Genomic DNA, 22,224 nt, shown 5'->3' on the forward strand with positions numbered 1-22,224 from the left:
GCATGACTGATGGTGTATCATTCTTGTTCAGCTTACAGCACTTGTAAAGCCATTTACCCAGTAATATTTATGCCAAGGCTGAGTATGATATGCCAGCACTGCCTGCGATAGTCACTGCTGTTCAGCTGGTTTATGGCTCATCGAAATATCACTCACGTGTGTACCGCTCCCCGATGGCTAATAGCAATGCTTGAATGGCTTGTGTCACTCCTGTGTCGAGGCTGTGTGCCACATAAAAACAGCGGAGTGGCCATTAGTTTTATCTCCCGCTTTCTCCATTAAATACAAGACCAAACAGACAAGTGAATAAGTTTATATCCCACCCATACATTTACTGTCAATGGTAGCGCTTATCAGGACATTTAATACTTAACACTGAAGCAGCCTATACAGTGCACTTGTCTTGTTTGGTACAACATTACCTTGAACATTTGCACAGTACCTGCAGCAGGTGTGTAGAATTACAGTACAAGCAGCATGTCTGCACACGCCACTGGAAAAATCAGTGCAATGTTTGGACTGTACAAAGGAAGACACTGACACCTACAGAAGCTCTTTAAATAACGACTAACGGGAGAGGACTTTTTTTTTACCCTCTCTGCAGTGTTAATGTTTATCTGTATTTTGCAGCTGAACAGTAATTGTTACTGAAACCAAATGCTTGGATTGGGAAATGACTATATTTTTTTTTGCGATTTCATGCCTCTTTTTCTTAAATTTAGATCATCAGTTTATGAGAGGGAAAACGGTAGTTGTCAGTGCAGTCATGACACAACGTTCATTACTCAATACCTTTTGGACCATTACCGCTTATCGGTTGGTGTTTGTTTTTGTATGTTTTACTTTGAGCTTCACTGCTGTCTGCTCTTCTCTTAAGACTTGCATGCATTTTTTGTTTGTGTGTATGTGTGTGTTTGGAGTTGCAGATGTCTTCAAAAAGCGTTAGCTAACTTCCTGACTTGACTTTCTAAATGTCATAGCAACTGATAGAAATGGGATACAGGTTGCATTTGGGCCACTCTGCCGAGGAGATTCAGAGATTCTTACAGCTTAATAGAATTCAGTTTTGATGTCGGTTGTCAGTGTTGTGTAGTATCTGTACATTTGTCTAATAAAACTGCATGCCATTTTCTCCTTACTTAAAATAAAGCATGTTTTTGTTTTTTGAACACTGCATGGCACCTTGAATGCATCTGCCTTGAAGGCATCGTGTGCATTGTTGTCTTTGGTCCAGTAGATGGGGCAGTCAGGTTGGGATTTTGGATGGGTTCACTGTCCACAGACCCGTTGCTTTTCACAACTGTAAAGTTAGAAAGAGAAAGCTAACACAAGACCAGAAAACAATTCTACTTTCAAAATAAAAAAATCCTGTGCCTTTGTTTCCAAAACCAGACCCGAAATGTCTGCATCCGTTGCTCCAGTAAGAGATTCCCCAAAATATGCAAATACTCCTTTAACTGCTAGAAATGTGCTTTTAATCCCACTACTATATGCGATCCTACGCCATTAATTTTAATAAGTAATGTAGAGGATTGGATTTATACGTAAAATATTTGTTGTACTATTATAGCGTAAATTAGATTTTAAATCATTTTAAATACTCTGTCCAAAAATATTGCAGTCAAATTGAAATTGTGGCCTCATATGCGCGTCATCACTGTTTTATTTTGAAAGTTCCTACAGGAAGTATCGCTGTGTCACTGGTCACTTGACCTCGCTCTATGCCACTCTGTCAGTCGGTCGTACCGGAGAAACGGGAGCGCTGGATTCAAGTGTTTAACCCTGGTTGTCTGTGGTTCTGAGAGTCTCAGTTCCAACAGGTAAGAGGAATGCCACAGATATGTATTTCTGGAGGATTTCGGGTGTTGGGCCGTGCGCATTTAATGTTTTTTTTTTGGTCGTCTTTTGCAGCGGCTCCCATTGTTGATGTGGCATTTTAATTTCTTGGCTCCCGTTGCTCAGCACACAAAGCTTCTAGTTTAAACGGGTCACTTGAACCGGCTCCTGCACATGCGAGCAACAAGTAGCGAGAAATAAAGTTGGTAGAAGTCTAATGTTACTTTAACATTGATGTCAGTGGCAGTGTCTGTGCCTCTGTATTATTCATAAACCACTCAGTGGGATTGTTAACGGAAGTGCAAGATTAATGAGTGTAAGCTAGCTAACGCTTAGCTGACTAGTTAAGGAATGTTAGCTGTTTTCACCGGTGCTAGCATGCAGTTGTCACATAAAGCAACGGATAACGTTCAGTTTTCTCCTGTGAGAAAAAAAAAAAAATGTGACTACAGAGATATATGAGTAAATTAGCATATGTGTCCTAAAAATTAGACTTCACTTGTTGTCTCGGCGGTGCCATGGGTCAGTGCTAAAGTGCTTGACAATTGTGGATTGAGGGTCAGTTTATCATGTCAGATTTCTTTTGTTAAGTTTATATATGTGTGTCTGTGTGTGTGTGTGTGTGTGTACACACACGCCGAACCAACCAGTGCATCCCTTAAACACGCAATGGTATTTTGATTCCCAGTTTACCTTCACCGATAGGTAAGACATCATTAAATTGCCAACATTTTGACTGGAGTTTGGTGTGGCGCGTCCTGAAGCTACAGGTTCATGAGCGCAGTCAGTCAGGAGAGGCATATTCTCCTTAAACGTCGCTTTACTGTACTTTGGTTAGACGTCGGCCTAACCACACCAGTCTGGGAATATTTTTAGACCACTTAATGGTAGGGTTTGCATGTAGGTCTGCATTCACTGCAGTTGTAGCTCGTTACGCCCGGGTTTCTGTTTTTTCAAGCCTCAGCCTTTGCACAGACTTTTCATGGAAAACGGGACAGACAGCCATGCTGCTACACGTGAATGACACTGGAAATCTGAGATTTGCGAGTCTGGTTTAGCAGTTTGAGGGTGATGGTTGCACATGTTTATTTTGGTCATATTATTTATAGCGAAAGATTATTTGCTCTTACCAAATGGCCATTTGAGGTTTTTTCACTGACATCTTGAAAAGCCTTATGTGGGATGGAGGAATTAGAAAGCATTTGATGATCTGATGTGATGGTCTAATGCTTCGACGGTTCATTTTTACATTTCATTTTACCTCTGATGTTTTAAGAATTTGTTAGAATTTACATCAAACATCCTTCCTTGTACAGTGCACAGGTCTTGTATATATATATTTGATGAGAGTTATTTAACTTTATAGATAGCTTACTTACCGTGGTGGAAGCTGCATAAATTGCCTGAGATCAGATAGACAGCATTTGACTTGTATGCAAATAAATACTGACATAATTTGGAGGCTAGTAGAATATTACAACAGCCACTGTCTCTAATGGATCACTAGTTCTCTTGACAACCAAGAACAGCTGTCGATCGTGTGTGCGCCACGACTTGGGTGGATGATACGTATTTTGGAACAAGCTGTGAAGTTTCTTGTTCACTGAAAGCACACTTGTTAAGTTATTATTTATTTATTTCCACCCAGACGTTACTTATTCCACAAACTTGCACCAACCTCAGATTATAACTCAAACCCTTACAATTTCCATACAAGCTGTAACGTCACCACTACGCTGTTGATGGCATGAACAGAAAATCTTTGTGATGAAGGTAAATAAAGATTCTGGTCAGTACCTCATTATTGAAGAAATGCATAACTCCACTTGGCTCTAATATTCAAAGTGGCTCTAAGAAGCCTATCCCAGCTGTCGGGGGTACACCCTGGACATGTCTCCAGTCTATCGCAGGGCTAACACAGAGAGACAGACAACCATTCACACTCACATGCACACCTACGGCTAATTTAGAATCACCAGTTAACCTAATGAGCATGTGTTTGGACGTGGGAGGAAGCCGGAGTACCCGGAGAGAACCCACGCAGACACAGAAAGCCCCCAGTCGGCCTGGATTCGAACCCAGAGCCTTCTGGCTCTGAGGCATCGGTGCTAACTGTGGAGGATTTCCGCTGTGCCGCCCTGCTAATATATTATTTTTTTGAATGAATGAATGAGACAAAACTCAGCTTACACCAGAGCACTGCTGAGTAGATGGTTTTTAATGTGCCCCAGGGTACATTGTGTGTTCACACTCGCAAAGGTATGGCCTCCTGTATGTGTTCACATCTGTGCTTTAAACTGGCCACGTGCGATTGGTTTGCCCAAGACAAATGTTAATGCAAGGTCTGAACGGAGCCAAAGATACTGTGCGAGATGAACGCCACTGGTGCGTGCCAGCCTTTTAAAACCGACACACATAATCAGTCAAATTTGATGCACATATTTTTAGATTCACTGTGACTGTGACTGGGACTTCCCGAGAATCTCGTCACTGCAAATAAACATCCAGAGACTCTTTTAGAAATCATAGTAGTCTATACCGTTGCCTACTCAGTTATTATTTGAACAATTCTAATTTGGGAACATGTAGATATAGAGGGCTAAAAAAGTGTTTACCGCCCACCGAGTTTCAATGTTAGAGCAAGTGTCGCTTCCGTTAAGTATTTTCATCACAGTTGATTCTTTTTTAGCCTTTTTGAATTATTCAGTTCAGTTGGGTGGAAAACACAGTTGTCCTAAAATGTTATTAATTTTGCCCAGAAAATGCAATAATGACTATTTTCTAAGATAGAATATGCAAATTCTTCTTTGTGTCCAGACTCCAGGGATGGGACTTGGTCTGGATGGCTGACGGACGGGGACGTGGACTAATCACGCGAGAAGATGCCGGCTCGTAACCGCTTCCTCCTGCTGCTGGTGGTGGGCGGGGCAGCGCTGGCCATCATCAGTCTGAGCCTCCAGTTTTGTAAGTGCATTGTGAGTGTTTGTGTGCTTAACCCAGCTGCTTTGCAAATCCGTTTTCTCGCTGTAGCCATGGCTCCAGTACTCAGATTTGACTGTGGAAAAGAAACGACTGTTGTCCGTAGATCACCTCCTCTGTGTGCATGTGTGTTTGTGTTCCAACATACATATCATCTAATTGCTTTCCTCTTCAAGAGAACCCATTCATACCAAAACAAAGTGAAATCCCCCTATAGGCTTCCTGTCAATATCCAACACCGACTGGCCTCTTGGGATGCTCTAATACCCTATATGAGTCCCTCTCACATCTGCTGTGGAATCCCTAGGTGTGCCTTTTCCCTGTCGGCTCATTGTTCAGTGTCCCCCTGTAGGTATTGTCTAGACTCTATGTAGTGTATCCCAGCCAGCCACTGTGAATGCAAGGAAACCACTGTACTGGATGTGATTTGAAAGACATGCGGGCTGGATCGGAAAAACACACAGCAATGAAATAGACAGTGCAAGCAGAACAAATGGCAACTTGTATTTGGTGTGAAATGCGTAAGATTATACAATTGTTTTGCTGGCTTCCTTAAAAACAACAAACCCAAAGCAGCGGAAGTGTTTAGAGCGTTTATAAGCTTGTGTCTGGACAAGCATATAAGATTAGACCCGCACAAATCATACGCTTGCACACTAAGGAATGTAGTGGAATCCAGTACCATTTGCTGTTGTAAGATACATTGTTGTTTGTTAAACCTAAAATATGCGAGATATGTCACTGAAATCTTAAAGTTTCTCTCCTTCTCTCTTTTTGTGTCGCATTAAATACCATTTAAAGCCAGAGTTCAGCGTGTGAAAAAGAAGACCAGTGCAATTAGACTCTTAAATTTACTCTTAGTAACTGGGAAAGCACACCAAATTCACCCTCTTTCTGTCTCCTGCACACCCTCTCTACTCTACGCCTTCTCTCTTTCCTGCATTCCAGTGATTGGAGTAAAACTAACTGTTGTTCAACATTCATTAGCTCAAACTCCAACATGAGCGTCTCATTTCCAGTCCACATTATTTGAAGTCCACCGAGAAGCTAAATAAAGCTGACTAGCTGTCGACTATCATTTTAGCGGTGCGATTACAGAGCAGTGCCCACATGCCAGCACGCTTGCAGCGTGGGCTCTGCATTGATCTCATGCGAGAGTATAAACCAACCTTCAGTCTTGCTTATCTAGTGTTTGCACTTTGGGAAAATGTAGCCCGGCTGAGCCACCCAACTCTCCCTCCCTCTGGCTCCAGGATAATAATACATGTTTGAACAGAGTTGTCAGAGTTAAAGTTCATATTGATTCCTTGCTATCGCACCCACTATGCTCTCCTGGCCTGTACGCTTTAAAGATAATACATTTTTTTGTTTTAATGGAAATGTGTTTGATTGGCTGGTTTCTTAATTAAGGAGCATTGCTTTTGTGGTTCACATTCAAAGTTGTCCTCACTTCGTTCTTTTGATCGTACTACTGTTGGAGAAAAGCTTCTGTTATTATTTATTCATCACACATAGAGAAGAAATTGAGCCATTATCCAGAAAAAGCATGGGAGGAAAGCATGAGGGATTTTCTCCTCATGTTTAATAGATACTCAGCTCCTGTTTTGTTTCAGTTTTGTACTAAGGCTCTCTACTTTGGCCTCGTTGTCTGCTCTCTGTACTTCTGTCTGACTTCCAGCTTCCCTTCTGTCTGACTTCCAGCTTGCTTTTCTGAAAAAGCCTGTCTCGTGTGTTTATTGCTTGTTGACCATTATCACGAGAGACTGAATGACTGATGATGATCGATGGTGGAGTAAATGCCTCTCTCCAGCTCCAGGCTACCTCAAATTAAAACCAATACATAGCTTGGAACACTGCAGGCAAAGAGACATCAGAGCTCAGAGGCCCTCCAGAGAGAACAGCTGCAGGAAGGGGTGGTTAAAGTGATTGAAACACAGAGAAAGGGATCTGTTTTGAGGCATAAGCAGCAGTAGTGAAGCAAAAGGTGAAGCAGAGCTTGATGGGATTTAAGTGCTGAAGGAGAGTCAGTCGATTCAGTGAGAGAGGAATGTCATGGGAGGATACAAAAAGAGAATATAGAAAGGCAGGTTGTCTGTGAGGTTCAGACACTGATGAGAGAACTCGAGCAAATCAAATGGTTTACACTCAAGTCCCATATGTACAGATGAAAAGAAGCTAAAAACGTCTTTCAGCGTTTTAGCGAGGGAAGCTGTGCCTCACTTAAACAAGTGTCCTTAAGTGTCTAATAGGCAGAGCTCCAAGCACTTATCTAATTCTTTACTCTGCATTCCTCGCATTCCTGTGTCTTACAGAAAAGATTAAACGCCAATACAAAGCTTGTACTCAACGCACATCCTGAAACATGGCTTTCTCTTCTACACTAATGTAACATATCAGGTTTAACAACGTTAAGACTGTTAAACATCCACTGAAGATACCACACCTTCATCCATCATCATAATAACTGACCAGCATCTTAACCTTTTGTACTTTGACTTCGAATAATTGTACTTTGAACGGCTTCCCAAAGTTTTGCCTGCGTATCCCACAGTAATCCTTTGAACCATTTCAATTGGCCGACTCTACTCAAAATATTTACTAGAGTTGCCAACGTTCCTCTGCTTACAATGAACTCGTGTGTTACTGGATTCAGTCTTGACATCACCAATCACTTTGACCAGTAGAAAATACCTGGCCTCATTCTGTCATGGAACAGTGTTAAATATGGTGCACCTCAAGGATCTCCTCTTTTCTTTCACCATGGAAATATCGACTTTACCCCTTGATTATGACCTCAGCCCCCAACCATCAAAGGATTTTGATTATCCCTCCCGTGGTTGTGGCTTATAGTCTCCTGATTGCTGTTTTGGTGTGGTAGGGGTGTCACACATTCTTCTAACTCACTCCCTTTTGCTCACCAATCTAGTGTAGTGTGTGTTGTACCAAACCTTGCCCAGACTGTAGGAACACATCTTTTACCTCTAGAAAACAATTCCTGTTTCTCTACATAAGCACACTGTCTCCCGAATATAAATCTGTGTTATTTGTTATTGCTCGCTTCTTGGACTGTGAAGTAGCTTGTACTCCCAAGAGCCTGATATATTGTGACGAGATCGTGTTTCAGTGTGACTCAGCCAGCTTCTTGCAAATGCATGACAAATGGCATTTAGGCAAGCGTAGATAGTTTGACTTCCCAGAGGAGGAGTTGCTCAATTCATCTTGCCAACATTTCTGCACTGACTTGTCATCCTAAGGAGCACAAAATAATAACAAAAAAAACACTATGCCGAGTAGTGGCTATGTCAGTATCCATTAAAGACAAGCTTCGATGCTGTATTTACTGTTTGATTGGGATTTCGTTTATCTTTAAATTATTCTTACTCTTACACATGGCACAACACACCTCAGTACAGTCGCGTATAATATGCCTTTATGGTTACTGCTTTCTGACGTCTACAAAGCATGGAAGAATAGACATGACCTTTACTACAGTGACAGGAAGAACAATGAATGGCGAAGGCTCAGATTCAGGCCAGTAATGCAAAGTTGATTGTACGGCACTTCACAGTACAGATGTACAATTATCCAAAACACACGATGAAAGCAACTCATGAGTTTTTGAAGAAGCCGAATTGTCGATAGCTGAATGAGTCGCCTGATCCCGATCAAGCAGCATTTCAGCTGCTGAAGACAAAACCAAAGGCAGAAAGGCCCCAAAACAAACGACACAGCCGCCGTAAAAGCCAGGGAAAGCTTCACACTTGAGGTGATCTTTGATGGTTTCCATGTTTTACAGACTACATGCAGTCATTGCTGGCAAAAGATACTTGAATTAAAGCTGACAATATAGTGCACAGAGCCAGAACTTTGAAATTTTGTTTGTTTTGTGTGTCTTATTGTTTCTTGAAATGTGCAGAGGATGTGAATTCATGTATTTAGGTTATTTCATTTGTGGAGACCAGACATAAAGCCAGTATGTCATGAGCAGCTGCAGGTAGCCATGTCTGCACATTGTCTATGTAAATATTTGCTTCATCTTCGCTATTGGTTTTTGGTTACCATAGTACTGACAGTACAGAACCATCTGGAGTCACCATAAGTGGGGCAAACATTCTTCATTTCAGGCCAAGCCACATTCTCTGAGTCCCTTTTTTTCCCCTGACACAAATTAGTTTTTGTGTGTTTTTGCCTTCAGGTAAAACTGTGCCTGTGAGCATAATGAAGGTCTCATACCAACAAAGTCATGGAACAAAATTCTGCCAGTTTAGCTCTGTGTTTGGGAGTCAAGTTGCATGCATGTTTGTGTTGATGCATGTGGAGCGCCAGAGTATTCACATTTCAGAGATCTGTGACGTTCAGTAGTGTTAAACGGAGTTGTCACCCTTTTTCATAACACTCTCAGACAGTCCGATTTTGAGATCAAATGTGAGTTGAAGGAAATCTGGAGTCGCTTATTATGTTCTGTGGATGTGTGGATATGTGTGTGTGCGCAGCTTACAGTGCGCTCTTTACTGCGTATGCACTCTGTAGTGTTGGGCTGGGACTTACAAAAGCCCCATTGTGTAGGCAACTGTGACTGAGCTGGCCTCCAAAACTTTGGTTAGTCTAGGCAGGCGCGCGCGTGTGTGTGTGTGTGTGTGGATGGGTAGCTGGGAGGTGGGGTTGCCAGCATATGGGGCGCAGAGCATAGGAGGGGACAGGTTATGGTAATGAATGAGCTTCAGTGTGTGCAGCTGGAACCTCAAGCTGCAGCACAGTCAACAAAATGGTCTCCTCTGTCGTTGTACACCTTCTCTTCTTCTTCATAGCCGGTGAGTTTATTCAGATATCTTCTCGTACATAGTCTTCTTCATGTGGGTCCTTGAGCCAACTGGGTTAAAGATGGTAGATGGTCAACAAAATTTGTCTGGACCATGTCTTTGTGGGACTGTTCTGCCCATTTTCTCATTACTTAAACATTTCTTATCTATTTGATTTGACAGCTTGTGTTGTTAAGATGAAGTACGATAATAAGTTCTTAGTGTTGAAAAGAGAAAAGTGAGGTATGCACCTTGTTACTATAACCTGCTTTCAGTCAGACAGCTGCTTTACATTAATCGTTCAACCATCCCAGCTGCCAGTCGCAAGATCCTCAAACAGTTGAGAGTCTCCCCCAATTTCCTTGATATTTCTTTTGTGGCATAATAGTACACTTGGTAGAACCCATTTTGCATTTTGTGGATGTTGCATAGAAGAAATCATGGTGTCGTCGTCATTGCTGCTTTCGGGCAGCAACTGACTGTAAGTCTATTAAAAAAATTAATAAAATTATGAGAAATGTCGACGACAGTTCCCCCGTGCCCAAGTTCCTATCTTCAGGTTGCTAGTTTTGCCTGTCCAAACATTCAAAGCCCTACAGTTTGAATTTTAAAGTGACGTTAAACTGAGAAAAGCAGTTGAGGCTAGTGGGACTGTAGTCTCACTAGTCTGTGCTCAAAGAGTGAGGGTTGTTATAGAAATGAGGACACATTAGCTCTTTGTGTTTTATGATCAGACAGGCAGTGGGCCTCTTTTTCATCCTCTGCAGCAGGATGCAGTATTTGCACAGTTCACTTGTCTGCTTGGATTTCTCGTGTATGTATGTGTGTGTGTGTGTGGGGGAACGCGCGGGAGTGACAAGAGTGGGATTTGGATGCCCGCCTTGCCGAAAGGGGCACATGAGTTCAGCTTCTTTTTCTTTGGCGTTGGATCTTCGCAAATGGTCCCTCCAGTTCCCACAACACCGCCGCTCTTATTGGACCATTCCCTCTAGGGTTCACAGGTCACCAGTGTCTAGGCAACACAGTGGTAACAGTGAGGGGTTTTAAGCCACAGAGCTGTTGACATGGAGATGAACAGAGATGGAGATCGTTTTCTCCAGTTTATTTTGTGTGCTACTCCAACTGTTGGTTTGTTGCCCTTTCCCATTTATTCATTATTACGCAAATATGTTTTTATATCTGTGCAGTCAGCAGGTTGTAGAGGGCAGCCAAGATAGTGGCATGGGGATTAGAGCCATTAGAGCCTGTTCACTATTTAGATCCTGGATGGGGTGTTCTGTTTTCATGCTACTAGCAATGCAAGAGAACAAAAGTGATTAAAAAAAACCCCAATATTTGCTTGAGGAAGGAAGGAAGGAAGGAAGGAAGGAAGGAAGTGATCTGCGGTATCGGTCTAACCTTAATGTAGGTTAGTAAACAGAACGTGTTTCATTCTCAGAGATAGTAAAAGTCATGCTCTTATTTTGTGGATGAACTTTATGGCAAAACAACCTGCTTCTCAGCAATAAAGAATATTTGTGTGAAAATTGCTTCATTTCAATCCACTACAGTTGCTTGACCACTTAGTTACTTTGCAGATTTATAGTATTTGTACAAAAGATAAACATAATGTATAGTCAAAAGTGAAGTTGAGGTTAAGGGCCTTTTTTCCGAATGCTTCACCTTGCCGATGTACACACAAACTGAAAACTACAGTTTGCATTGAAACTGTGTTACTGGCCCAGCCTTCAACGTTATGGTCTTGTGTGTAACCTAGCCTGTAAGCACCCTGTGGATGTGAGTTCATCAGGTGTTGTGGGAGGTACACCTACCCTGTGTGTGCGCTCCCTGGTATCAGCTTATAGTCAAGAGACTGCCGACGTTGATGTTTGATTTTGAGAGTCATAAATGTTTAGTCTGTTGTCTTTCACTTAGCTTCACCTCATCCTCATCTTGTCACCGTCTTCATACCTCTTCCCTTTGCTTTATTTTCTTCTACAGTGAACCTGATGCCCACCTCTCCCATAGATGTGCAGCAGCCCTTCCAGGCTGCAGAGGGAGGTGTCGTGGTTGCTTTGGGGAAGAGCAGAAAGCGAGTTTTCCCGGTGGCCCACACCCAAGAACCCGACCCCATATCTGAGGCTTACGGCTACTGCAATACTCCGAACCGCACTGAACAGGCCTGGGAAGGTGAGACTCACAAGCTGACACATAAAATCTGACTTAAGGAATGCGTAAATACTTACTAATGTATGATCTGTAATGTTAGAGTGCTCCTGACAACACAGTTGCATGAAGTCCTCTTTTTAACCTGAGGTGATCATACGAGTATACTTCACCATTTGAGACAAGTTGTACAAACGACCACTAATTGAACTTTACACTGTTTGTCTCTGGATGGCAGTTTTGTCACCCAAAAATAAAATTCCATCTTTTAGATTCAGATTCGAAATTAGTATGTTTCATGTTTAGGAACAACTCAAAAAACATGAAAAACAGCACAAGGTGTTGACATGGCCTCCAAATTCACTAGATCGCAAACTGATCAAGTGTCTGTGGGACACCCTCAGAAGGCCCATGTCCATTCCCTGATGAGTCAGAACTGTTTTGGAGGCACAAGGGAGACCTACACAATATTAGGAAGGTGGTCATGTTGTGGCTGGTGGGTGTATTTCAGTGGAACATATGTTTCATCCACCTAATGAATAGAAGTATGATTTCAATCAAAGTTCTGTTTTTGGTCTCTACCAGTCTACATTTGTTCCACATATTTTGACGTGAAACTATCGTGGATATTAAAGCACCGCATCTTTATTTACTGCACTGGGGAAAAGCCGATGCTGACAAGAGTCTCCATTAACAGGTCACAGTCCTGCTGACTACAAGCTGCTGTCTGTCCAGGTGATGATTCGCCATGGTGACCGCTATCCACTTTACTCCATCCCCAAGACTAAGCGACCCACCATCGACTGCACTCTGTCCAGCAGCAGGTACACACAGGCGTCCTATAAAATAACTGTAGAAGCACAACATGCAAGATTTTTTCCCACTACCTAGAGGGTTACCCAGAATAGCACTGGAGGATAAGATCAACCTTTTTTTTATCCCACAGTAGGGATGTCTGTGGTGTTTTTATTTGGTATATCTTGTCAAAATTCCTTTTCGTTTATTAATTTCACATGTTAATGAGCCACAGCCGGACGGGAAGCAATTTTTTAATCTGTCATTTTTTGGGTCATCCAAAAGCAACATGTTTATCAAAAACATCAGGTAAGATAAAAGAAGATGAAAGTGCACATACAGTGGAAATAAAAGCCTTTACACCTATGCTAAAATAGCAAGTTTTTGTTATTTGTCTGGAGTCGCTCTGTTGGAAAACGATTATGCTCTTATGCTCCAGCATAGATCTGTCGGACAAGTCAAATTGTTTGGGTGGGCTTTATGCGGTGATGGACAGGAGGGTTAGCGCCTAATGCCGTGTGTCATTGTGAGTAGATGCGTCACTGTCACTGTAAAGTGTTTGAGTACCAGCAGGTAGAAAGGCACTATGTAAACACAAAACCATTTACCATTAACCAAGAGTAAGAATGATGTAGTCATACACATTATCTTATCACTGTGGAGTTGAATTTGTTTCCAACAAAATGGCTCTGATTGTTTTTTGGCACTATCCAACTGTGTGCAGAGGTTTTTTCCTCTGCTAATTTTCACTATTGTTTTAGTCTTTAATGCAAAGAAAATTCAGAGCTTTACTAAAAAATAATTTCACTTGTTTCTAGAGTTATGACATAAAGACTTTAATGCCCAGAGCCAGAGTTTTATTTAATCGGGTCAGAGTAAAGGGCACAAAATGCCACTGGGACTTAGTCAGGCTACCCAAGCACTGACTGTCTCCCAGCCACGAGCTCCAGCTTCCTCTGTCTAATGCTTAGAGAGAGTGTTAGATACCAATTACTGAAACTGCCTTTGATGTCCTCCTACAAAAACTGCTGTCTAGATAGCAGCTGTCAGCAAATGAGCCGGATGTGTTTTTTTTTTTTTTTTTTCTAGATTCTTTTTTTTTTGTGTGTGTCTGTGTTATCTACAATTTGTGACGCATTTAGCCAATGAGGACCGGTATAATCATCAAACAAATACTGTAGAAGATAGGCTTTGACAATCGTCTGGTTTCCCAGCGCAGTTGCATGTGTCAGCGATAACGGGTGGGTTTGGTTCGCTGCATCTGTTCCGCGCGGCTTTGGTGCAGATGGATACACACGCATAATCACAAACACATGTACGAGTGTGTGGTGTGCCGAGGCAGAGTTGTTGACGGTTTTATCTCACTTGACTTGAGTAACATCCTCACTGAGCAGCTCTGGTGAGGCAGCCGCTGCATAAACTCCCTACAGAAATGAGGGTGGAGAAAACCCACACGCTTAAATTAATATTGTTATCTCCCTTTATTCATTATGCTCCATTCTCTCATCTATATCTGTTCCTCTCAGGCTTCACAGCGTCTGTGCTCACACCGGCTCTGATGCCTGTACAAGTAGGCTGGGTGAGAGTTCCTGTTAGGATGTAATTAAAAGCCAACCGTGCCTCTGTACTTGAGGTTCAGAAGAAACACTTTGACATCCAGAATGTGTGTACATTAACTTGAGTTTGTGCACAGTCTCCAAGTAGATGCACACGTGTGTTACAGCATTTATTTTTAAATCCAGTTTGGTCAGATGACTTAATGACACCATATGGTGAATAAATTCCCTCTGTCCAGTCCTCATTTTAAGGCTGTGCACCTGGGTTCAGATTTAGCCAATGACTTAATTTTGCAGTAAGCTTTCACTGCTGCAGCCTCAGCTTTGCACATCTGGACAGAGCACAGGGCACACTCTAATCTTTGGAGCTGGCGCTGTGTACGCTCAATTGCATTTCAGATTAGTAGGGTTCAGCTGATATGCAATGTACATTTGATTATTAGATGTTTTCACTACCCTTGATCCTTGACCTCGAGCTTAAAACAGGCCGTCCTGAACACAAGCTTCTTACGACTGAGACTTGGATGCTTCATTTGGTTTTATTTTGTGTGTTCAAAACTAAAACCATAAAAGCACTGATGTGCCCTGGAGCAAGCATTATGTACTTCCCTTGGCTGAAGGACTCATTCTCCTATAATGTATTATTCGTGACACAAGATCGTGCTGTAAAAATGGCTGGTAGTAAAAAATAGAGTTTAGATATTGGTGTAAGAGGAATGAGGAATCAGTCTAACCTTCTGATTTGTAATCATGAAACAGAAAGGTTCGAGGCCATTCGTCAACATTCAGGGCATTTTCATATAGAACAAATACAAAATAATATACATGATTTTTATATTTAATATTCTTGTATTCACATCATTTGGCAATTTCATTTAACATCTTTAGGGATGCCGATGCCAGTCTGTAAATCAGTCCACCACGTTAGTCTCCATTTTCCATTGTAGGACCATCATCTTGTCAAGTTTTACCTTTTTCTTTTAAATACAAAACATTCATATGTTCTCTGTGTATTGTTCTAATGAGCAAATTTTTGCCTGTTACCTCATCTTTTGGAATAACCACACTGAGAGGCTGGCATAGTTGTAAACTCTTAGTCTTGTTGAAGATTTTGTAGATACCAGCTTGTACAAAACTGCCTATTTGGTGACTTAACAGCCAGTGGCAGCATTATTCAGGAGCAGTAACACTCCTGTATGAATACAAGGCTCCTCTCTTTATAATTTCTTAATTACACAATACTAAGTATCCCATTGAGACTGCTAAAAACTATATTTAAGCCAGACATGCGCAATGCTCTACCTGATAAGCTCAGAATGTACCAGTTGTACACACGTGCTAAGTTCAACCAGAGTGAGGTTCATTTGAAAAGGTAACGCATTGAAACACTGCCACATGCTGCCTAGTTTTGTTTGATGGGGAAAAATTAATACCACATCTTTCATTCACATATGTCTTAAGATGCGGCCTCACACTGTAGAAGAAAATTATATTATAAGCATCAATTAAGATGTTTATGTTCATGTAAACTGATCTATCTGTTGACTATTTGGTGTTTGAACAAAAACACTTTTTGAGATAGAGTTCAAAGTAGAAGGTACACAGGAACAATCGGACATTTGTAATAGATGTTGAGAGGGGAAGCTCAAAAGGTTTATATTCCCGTGCTATCATGCTGTTGGGCATATTTGTGGTTTTGAGTGTCCTTGTTTTGCATGGAGAGCCGATGTCGTGTTTCTGTTCATCCTGGTAATAATGTAGGTAGTTCTGTTTTTATTTAGACCAGAGTGTAATTACAGGGATCCAAACTAGCATATGCCCTGGGCCGGATTCCTGCTGAGAGCTCAGTGATGTGTGTGTGTGTGTGTGTGTGTGTGTGTGTGTGTGTGTGTGTGTGTGTGTGTGTGTGTGTGTGTGTGTGTGTGTGTGTGTTTGTCTGTGTGCATGTGAGTGAGTGAGCGTGCCCTGGCACCAGCTTGCCGACCCACTGTCTACGTCTGCGGTTAACTGAGCTCTTTTCAGCGGGGAACGTCTCCTCTCTCTTTCCTCCTCCTCTTCTTCCTTTCCCTCCTCTAATACAGCCTTTCCTTCACCAGTCGTTCTCATTCGTTTTTGTCTTGAGCTCTCCTCCAAGTTTCGACCACACCATCTCATTTCATTTTTTGTTCATTCCGCCCCCCCCCCCCCCCTTTAATGCTTCCTATTTTCCTTCGTCTCTCCATCCCTTCCTCCCTCCTCGCTAATCTTTTACCGTCATCTTTTATAATAATCCCTGCTTAATGTAATTGGGCTCTGTAATCTTTGGTTTGCAACAATCAGCCTAATAGACAGCCTGACTGGCTCTTTGTCCACACTGCTGTCTCAATTCACTGACATCCAGTCTCCGAGTGGAGCCAATTAAATCTAAATCGTCCCAGACTCCCCACAGCAAACTGATCTGCTGATGACAGGGCAGAATGGAGCACTGGTTGGCACAATATTTCCCTCATTTCAGCACTCTCATGTGCGTTGTAATGAATATATTATTTGTAAGTGAGCATTAACGTGTGATGATGCAGAGACTGGAGACTGGTTAGATAATGGCAGCAGTTTCTGGTGCAGTGTGACAGCAAAAAGGGAAAGAAATGCCTTTAAAGATAATGCTTTGAAGCTTATATTTTGACAAATAAAGCGGTCACCATGTCATTGTCCTTTTATAATAAAGCTTGTGGCTGTAGATGCCAGATTAGGCTTTACTATGCTATGTAAATTATACCAATGACAGGCATGATGGGTAATGACTGTGGGTCATGTTGTATGGCTTGTTCTTAAACCAGTCCATGATCACTATGGAAACCATGTGTGCGCTTCCCTTTTAATCTGGGCACGCTGATCTGCAGCTCCCACAGATTTGTTATATTAAAGTGTAATCTTCAATCATCTCTAATCTACTAGATCACCGACTGCTCTTCTCACTGCCCTGATTCCTGCGCGCTAGTGTGTGAGCGTATGTAGGTGCTTGCGTGTGTGTGCGCGTGTGCGTGTGTGTCTCAAGGCAACAAATTCTTTCATCTTTTTATATCTCCATCTCCCATATTCCCTCCCACACATATTGAACAGTGCTGCTGCTGAGCAGTGTTGTGTTAGAGAGACACCTGGTGGTGGATGTAGGTAGTGGCCAGAAAATGCAGCTACATACTGAACATGTGAATATCTCATAAATGTTTTTTTTTTCTCCCTTTAAACTGACTATGAATTAACATTGGCATCTGGTATGTTTAGAACTGTAACAGCTAATTATTATTTTCATTTATGACCTGTATTATAATGTATTATAATGAATAATACAGTCGCGCTTCTCCAGTCCAGCCTGGGTGACATATCATATCACATTGCCTGCTTTGTAATACAATAACAAGCAATGGCTTGAGGCTGGAGCCAGAGGATGTTTTACATTTATACTTGATATGTAATTCAAACAGTTATTTGATTATCTCCCTTCCTGCAAAGTTTCTGTCAGTTGACTAATTTATAAACCAATCAAGCATGTCCTCAGAGCAGTGTTGTTCATTTTGAAGAACAAAAGTCTACATTTGTTAATTTAAAAAAAAAAAAAAAAAAAAACGGCAAAGAAAACATGAATACAAGTCTTCAGTTGTATAGGGTTGCACTTGCATTAATGGTGACCTTCTTGATGTTTCATGAATAATTAATTGTGCAGTGTTTTAAATGAGAAGGAAAAGGCTATGTCTGTGTCTTAAAAATGTTTGATTTGTCCCATCAGTGGTGAGACATTTGAAGACATGCACATAATAATTTAAAAGAGACAAAAACAACATTTGGAAAGCTGAACACCGCAAATTACGTTTGGTATTTGTGCTGCATCTTAGTATTACATGTTTACATGTGCTACAGCTTGGTAATTGTTAGTATTTAATCCATTGGTCAATCAGAAATGTACCTAAGTGAGCCATGGCTTACTTATTCTGAGCCATTAGTTTAGGACCTTAAAACTGAAACGGCTATAAAGTTCAACCATCATTCATTTTATACCTGTGACGAAGCAAATATTTTTAACAAAAGATTTGTGGAAATACTCAAATACGGCTTAACTGTGGCGACTTTCTTTTTGAAGTGTTCTTTTTTTCAAACTTGCTGTATTTCTGTGTGTGATAATGATTTCATTCAGGTGTATTAAGCTGTATAGTGAGCTAAACATAATGTTTTTGTACCGAAGTGGTTAGACACACAGGCCTCAAGAGTCCCACGACTCCCACTGTCAAGCTGTGTCAAACTAGAGAAAACAAATGTTTGTCTCAGTGTGTGGTGTTATCTGGTGTAAGGACATAATTATTCTGTTTATGCTATGGTGTTGCAGTGCAGCTATTCTATAAGAAGCACTATCTTTGTCAGTAGATTTAATCATGTCAATAAAGTGGGAAAGCCAGTCAGAACAGCACAAATGCACCCTCATGAGTTACCTGTGTGGTTATCTGAAAATGATTTATGCCTATGGACGCGTGTCTGTCTCTCTCCCCTTGTCGCCCCTCACCTCCCTCAGGAAACCCTCTCACCCACTGCTGAACTCCTTCATTAGTCACATGGGCCAAGGGGCTCGTGGCCACTGGGAGTCACCGCTGGGCTCTGTTCCCCGTCTGCCCAACCACAGTGCCTGTGAGATGGGAGAACTCACGCAAACAGGTACCAAGACATGACAGTTTTGTTGGAACCAAAATTAAACATAGACAGAAAAGTTATTATTAGTTTATTTCTACCCTTTTAATACCCCTTTTAACCCTCTTCCAAGTAAAGTATATAATCCCTTTTCCTTCTTGACATCCTATAACCAAATATAACTGGAAGTCAGAACTTCTTGTTTCTGTCCGTTTCCAGGTGTGGTGCAGCACCTCCGCAACGGGCAGCTCCTCCTCCACGCCTACAAACAGCACAATTTCCTCCCTTCTGGTTGGTCACCCCGCCAGGTGTGGGTGGAGACCACAGGCAAGAGTCGCACTCTCCAGAGCGGACTGGCCTTCCTCTACGGCTTCCTCCCCAACTTTGACTGGACAAAGCTGACCGTGCGTCATCAGTGGAGCACGTTGTTCTGCGGATCGGCATGCGACTGCCCCGCCAGAAACAAATACTTGGAGGAGGAGCAGAGGAGGCAGTATCGGCTCAGAGTGGCTGACACTGAACTGGAGAGGACTTACGTTGACATGGCACGCACTTTGGGTCTTCTCACCCGCCAGCTCCGAGCTGCAAACCCTATAGATTCCTTGCTGTGCCACCTGTGCCACGACCTTTCTTTCCCATGTGCTCCCGTAGGAGATAGTGGCACTGGTGGATGCCTGACGATGGCACAGTTTGCCGTAATTCGTCGACAGCAGCTGGATGACGAGGTGGATCGGAGAAGAGTGGGGCTGTATCGTAAATACGCCATCCTGGCCATGTACCCCTACCTCAACCGCACTGCCACCAAGATGGAGCGGGTCGCTAAGGGCAATGAGGCCGGCCGACAGTCTCGCATAGGAGGCGAGGAGGTCTTCACTCTGTCATCAGCCCATGACGTCACCGTGGCCCCGTTGCTGAGCGCCCTTGGCCTGGAGGAGGCCAGGTTCCCGCGTTTTGCAGCAAGAATAGTCTTTGAGCTGTGGAAGAGTCCTCCACTTGTGCAAGGGCAGGGAAAAAAGAGAAAAGGTGAGAAGTCAAAGGCGAAAGACGGAGAACTGTTCATCAGGGTGCTATACAACGGTGAGGACGTGACATTTCACACCACCTTCTGTCGCTCCCATGACCGCCACGCCAGCCAGCCACTCTGCCCTCTGAAAAACTTCCTGTCTTTTGTCAGGAGAGACATGTTCAGTGTCGTCAATGCAACTTCCTACAAGGAGGCCTGCTACAGGCGCCCCGGTTGACAGATGGACAGAAGGGGAGGAGGGTGAATGAGTAAGGACGCACAGTTGGCAGATGGTTGTACTTCCTTGTTTTTTTTTTTTCAGTTGTTTTCAACTTTTGGAGAGGATGCACTCTTATGCTGCTCATAGTGTCTTATAATTCCTCATGTTTTAAAATGTAGTCGTTGACATTCCTGTGTACAGAGTGAGTGGGCAAACAAACGGACTAAACAGTACTTAATATTTTGATAAGAGGTTTTCACTTTCTAACTCCTTATTTTAATAGTTTTTTGAGTATTATCTTTTGTTTTCAACAAGTAAATGAAGGGAAGTTGTACGGCACTTAGCCACTTTATTCCTACATTCCATAACTCCATGGAATTGTAAGACGGTACTTTTCTCAAATGTCTGCAAGAAAAAGGGAATGCTGAACCTGGAAATACTATGCTGGATTATCCATTCCTTAGGAAAGTTTTTGTGTATAATAAATCTTTTCAGTGAAAATACACATTTGGCTGTTTGGGCCACAACACCCAGAATGACGTAGTCATTAGTCACTTTCTGTGACATTTTAATGTTAATACTTGCAGTAGGCTGTCTTTTTAAAGGTATATTTTTGACACATTGATATGGGACTTTTTGTTGCTCTAACAAAATGGTACTTTGAAAGTGACAAGTGATAGGTGTTTTCCCCTTACATTACAGTACATCTGTATGTGTATTTGTTGGTGCTGATTACATTCTGTTTTTGTTTTTTGTTTTTTTTGCTACTGGATCTAATAAAAGTTCATTCTGAACTGACATTTATACTGTAAAGCACATACGCAGTAAAATAAATGACCTGATGTTTTAATTGTCTCTTCCAGTAGGACTTTATCGGTTGTGACTGGTTTGCTGGGGATTTTTCTTTCTTATTTAAAAAAATAAATAATAATTGCAACGGAATCACTCTCCGTAAATTGGTATTCATATATTAAATTATTATAAGTGATAGATACATGTTTAAATAGTATATTAGTGCCACATTTGAGTGTGATTGAGCTTATTTAATTATTTTACATACTGGTGAATTTGACATGCAAAGTATCTTTGACTGCTTTATAAATATGGAGTAAAAAATACAATATTGCCTTATGAAAAGTAGCAGAGTAGAAGTAAAACACAGCCTAAAATTGACATTTAAGCAAATTGATATTACATCTCAATTATGCCCAAGTAGAGCACTTGAGAACTGTTGGTGTAGGGCTGAGAACAATACTATACCACTAGATGGCATATTAGCTCCACGGACCTTCCAACCCTGTCCTGGTCCATCTGCTACTATCAGTTACCCACTTTGTCAACAGTACTGCAGGTCCACAGCACATAGCCAATCAATTTATATAAATGTAAAAAACTTGAGTGCCTATTCCCCGCCACTAGACAAGTCGTGTGTCATCATCATTAGAAACATAATATATCGCTGACAATACTCTATTGTACAGCTCATTTTCAAAAGTGCTTCAGCCTGCTTGGCCGCCTTTTTTTTTTTTTTTTTTTTTGCTTTGAGATTCCCCAGAATCAGGAGGGTATTGACTGGAAAAGCGCAATAACAACAGTGAGTCAGTAAATTACATTTGCAGTATATGGATGTTACATTTGTCCTGGCAGTCGGCTGTTTGCCAGTGAATTAAAGGGTGTGTAATTGATGCTGAAGACAGCTTATAAATGTCATCCACTGGGGCAAGAATTGTCATTTAGCTACGCTACGGTTTGGGACGGTTAAATTTTTTCTGAAGTTGTGATAGTTTTGAACTGTGTGAATTCAAGGCGCACATCGTCAAGACTTTCTTGGATTGCTGGGAGTGTATCGAACATCGTCAGGGAGGCGCTGAATTGTATTGTTTAACAGGAGCGAAACTGAATCGAAATGAAGTATTGAAATATTTGAACTCCAATAGAGGAGGATTGATTAAAAGTCACATTTCCTTCAGCTGCTGAGTCACACCCTAAACCTTCAGCACACATCTCAATCCCAAAGTTCCGGCAAACCACATAAGTCTATGCAAATTTATTCCCAAACTTTGCTCAGTTACTTCGAAACCTTCTCCCAGGCCATTTCCCATGTTATGCCATGACGTCAAGGTTGTTAATGATAGGAGCTAACCTTCTCCGGCCGGCCTGATGCCTCCCCCCTCTTGTCCTGCCCTCCCTCACCAACGCCTTTCCCTTCAGGCCTTGGCACCCCTCTGCCACCCACGT

At 42.0% G+C, this 22,224-nt stretch overlaps 1 protein-coding gene across 1 annotated transcript; it reads left to right on the plus strand.

Annotated features, from left to right (window-relative positions):
• Positions 1 to 1,679: 1,679 nt before the first annotated feature.
• pxylp1 (2-phosphoxylose phosphatase 1) lies at positions 1,680 to 20,821 on the plus strand. Its single transcript, XM_084558777.1, has 6 exons — positions 1,680 to 1,820; positions 4,654 to 4,800; positions 11,595 to 11,783; positions 12,457 to 12,583; positions 18,651 to 18,790; positions 18,983 to 20,821. Exons 2-6 carry the CDS (start codon positions 4,719 to 4,721, stop codon positions 20,002 to 20,004), a joined length of 1,560 nt encoding a protein of 519 aa, XP_084414903.1. The 5' UTR covers positions 1,680 to 1,820; positions 4,654 to 4,718; the 3' UTR covers positions 20,005 to 20,821.
• Positions 20,822 to 22,224: the final 1,403 nt, after the last annotated feature.

Source organism: Chelon labrosus (genome assembly GCF_963514085.1).
Source record: "Chelon labrosus genome assembly, chromosome: 13".
NCBI classification, from domain to species: Eukaryota; Metazoa; Chordata; class Actinopteri; order Mugiliformes; family Mugilidae; genus Chelon; species Chelon labrosus.

Excerpts from the sequence above, each read along its gene's own strand:
- pxylp1 (XM_084558777.1), top strand. The coding sequence starts at position 4,719 with ATGCCGGCTCGTAACCGCTTCCTCCTGCTGCTGGTGGTGGGCGGGGCA. Across the intron at positions 11,784-12,456 it reads CACTGAACAGGCCTGGGAAG|GTCACAGTCCTGCTGACTAC; the intron begins GTGAGACTCACA and ends CTCCATTAACAG. Across the intron at positions 12,584-18,650 it reads TGCACTCTGTCCAGCAGCAG|GAAACCCTCTCACCCACTGC; the intron begins GTACACACAGGC and ends CACCTCCCTCAG.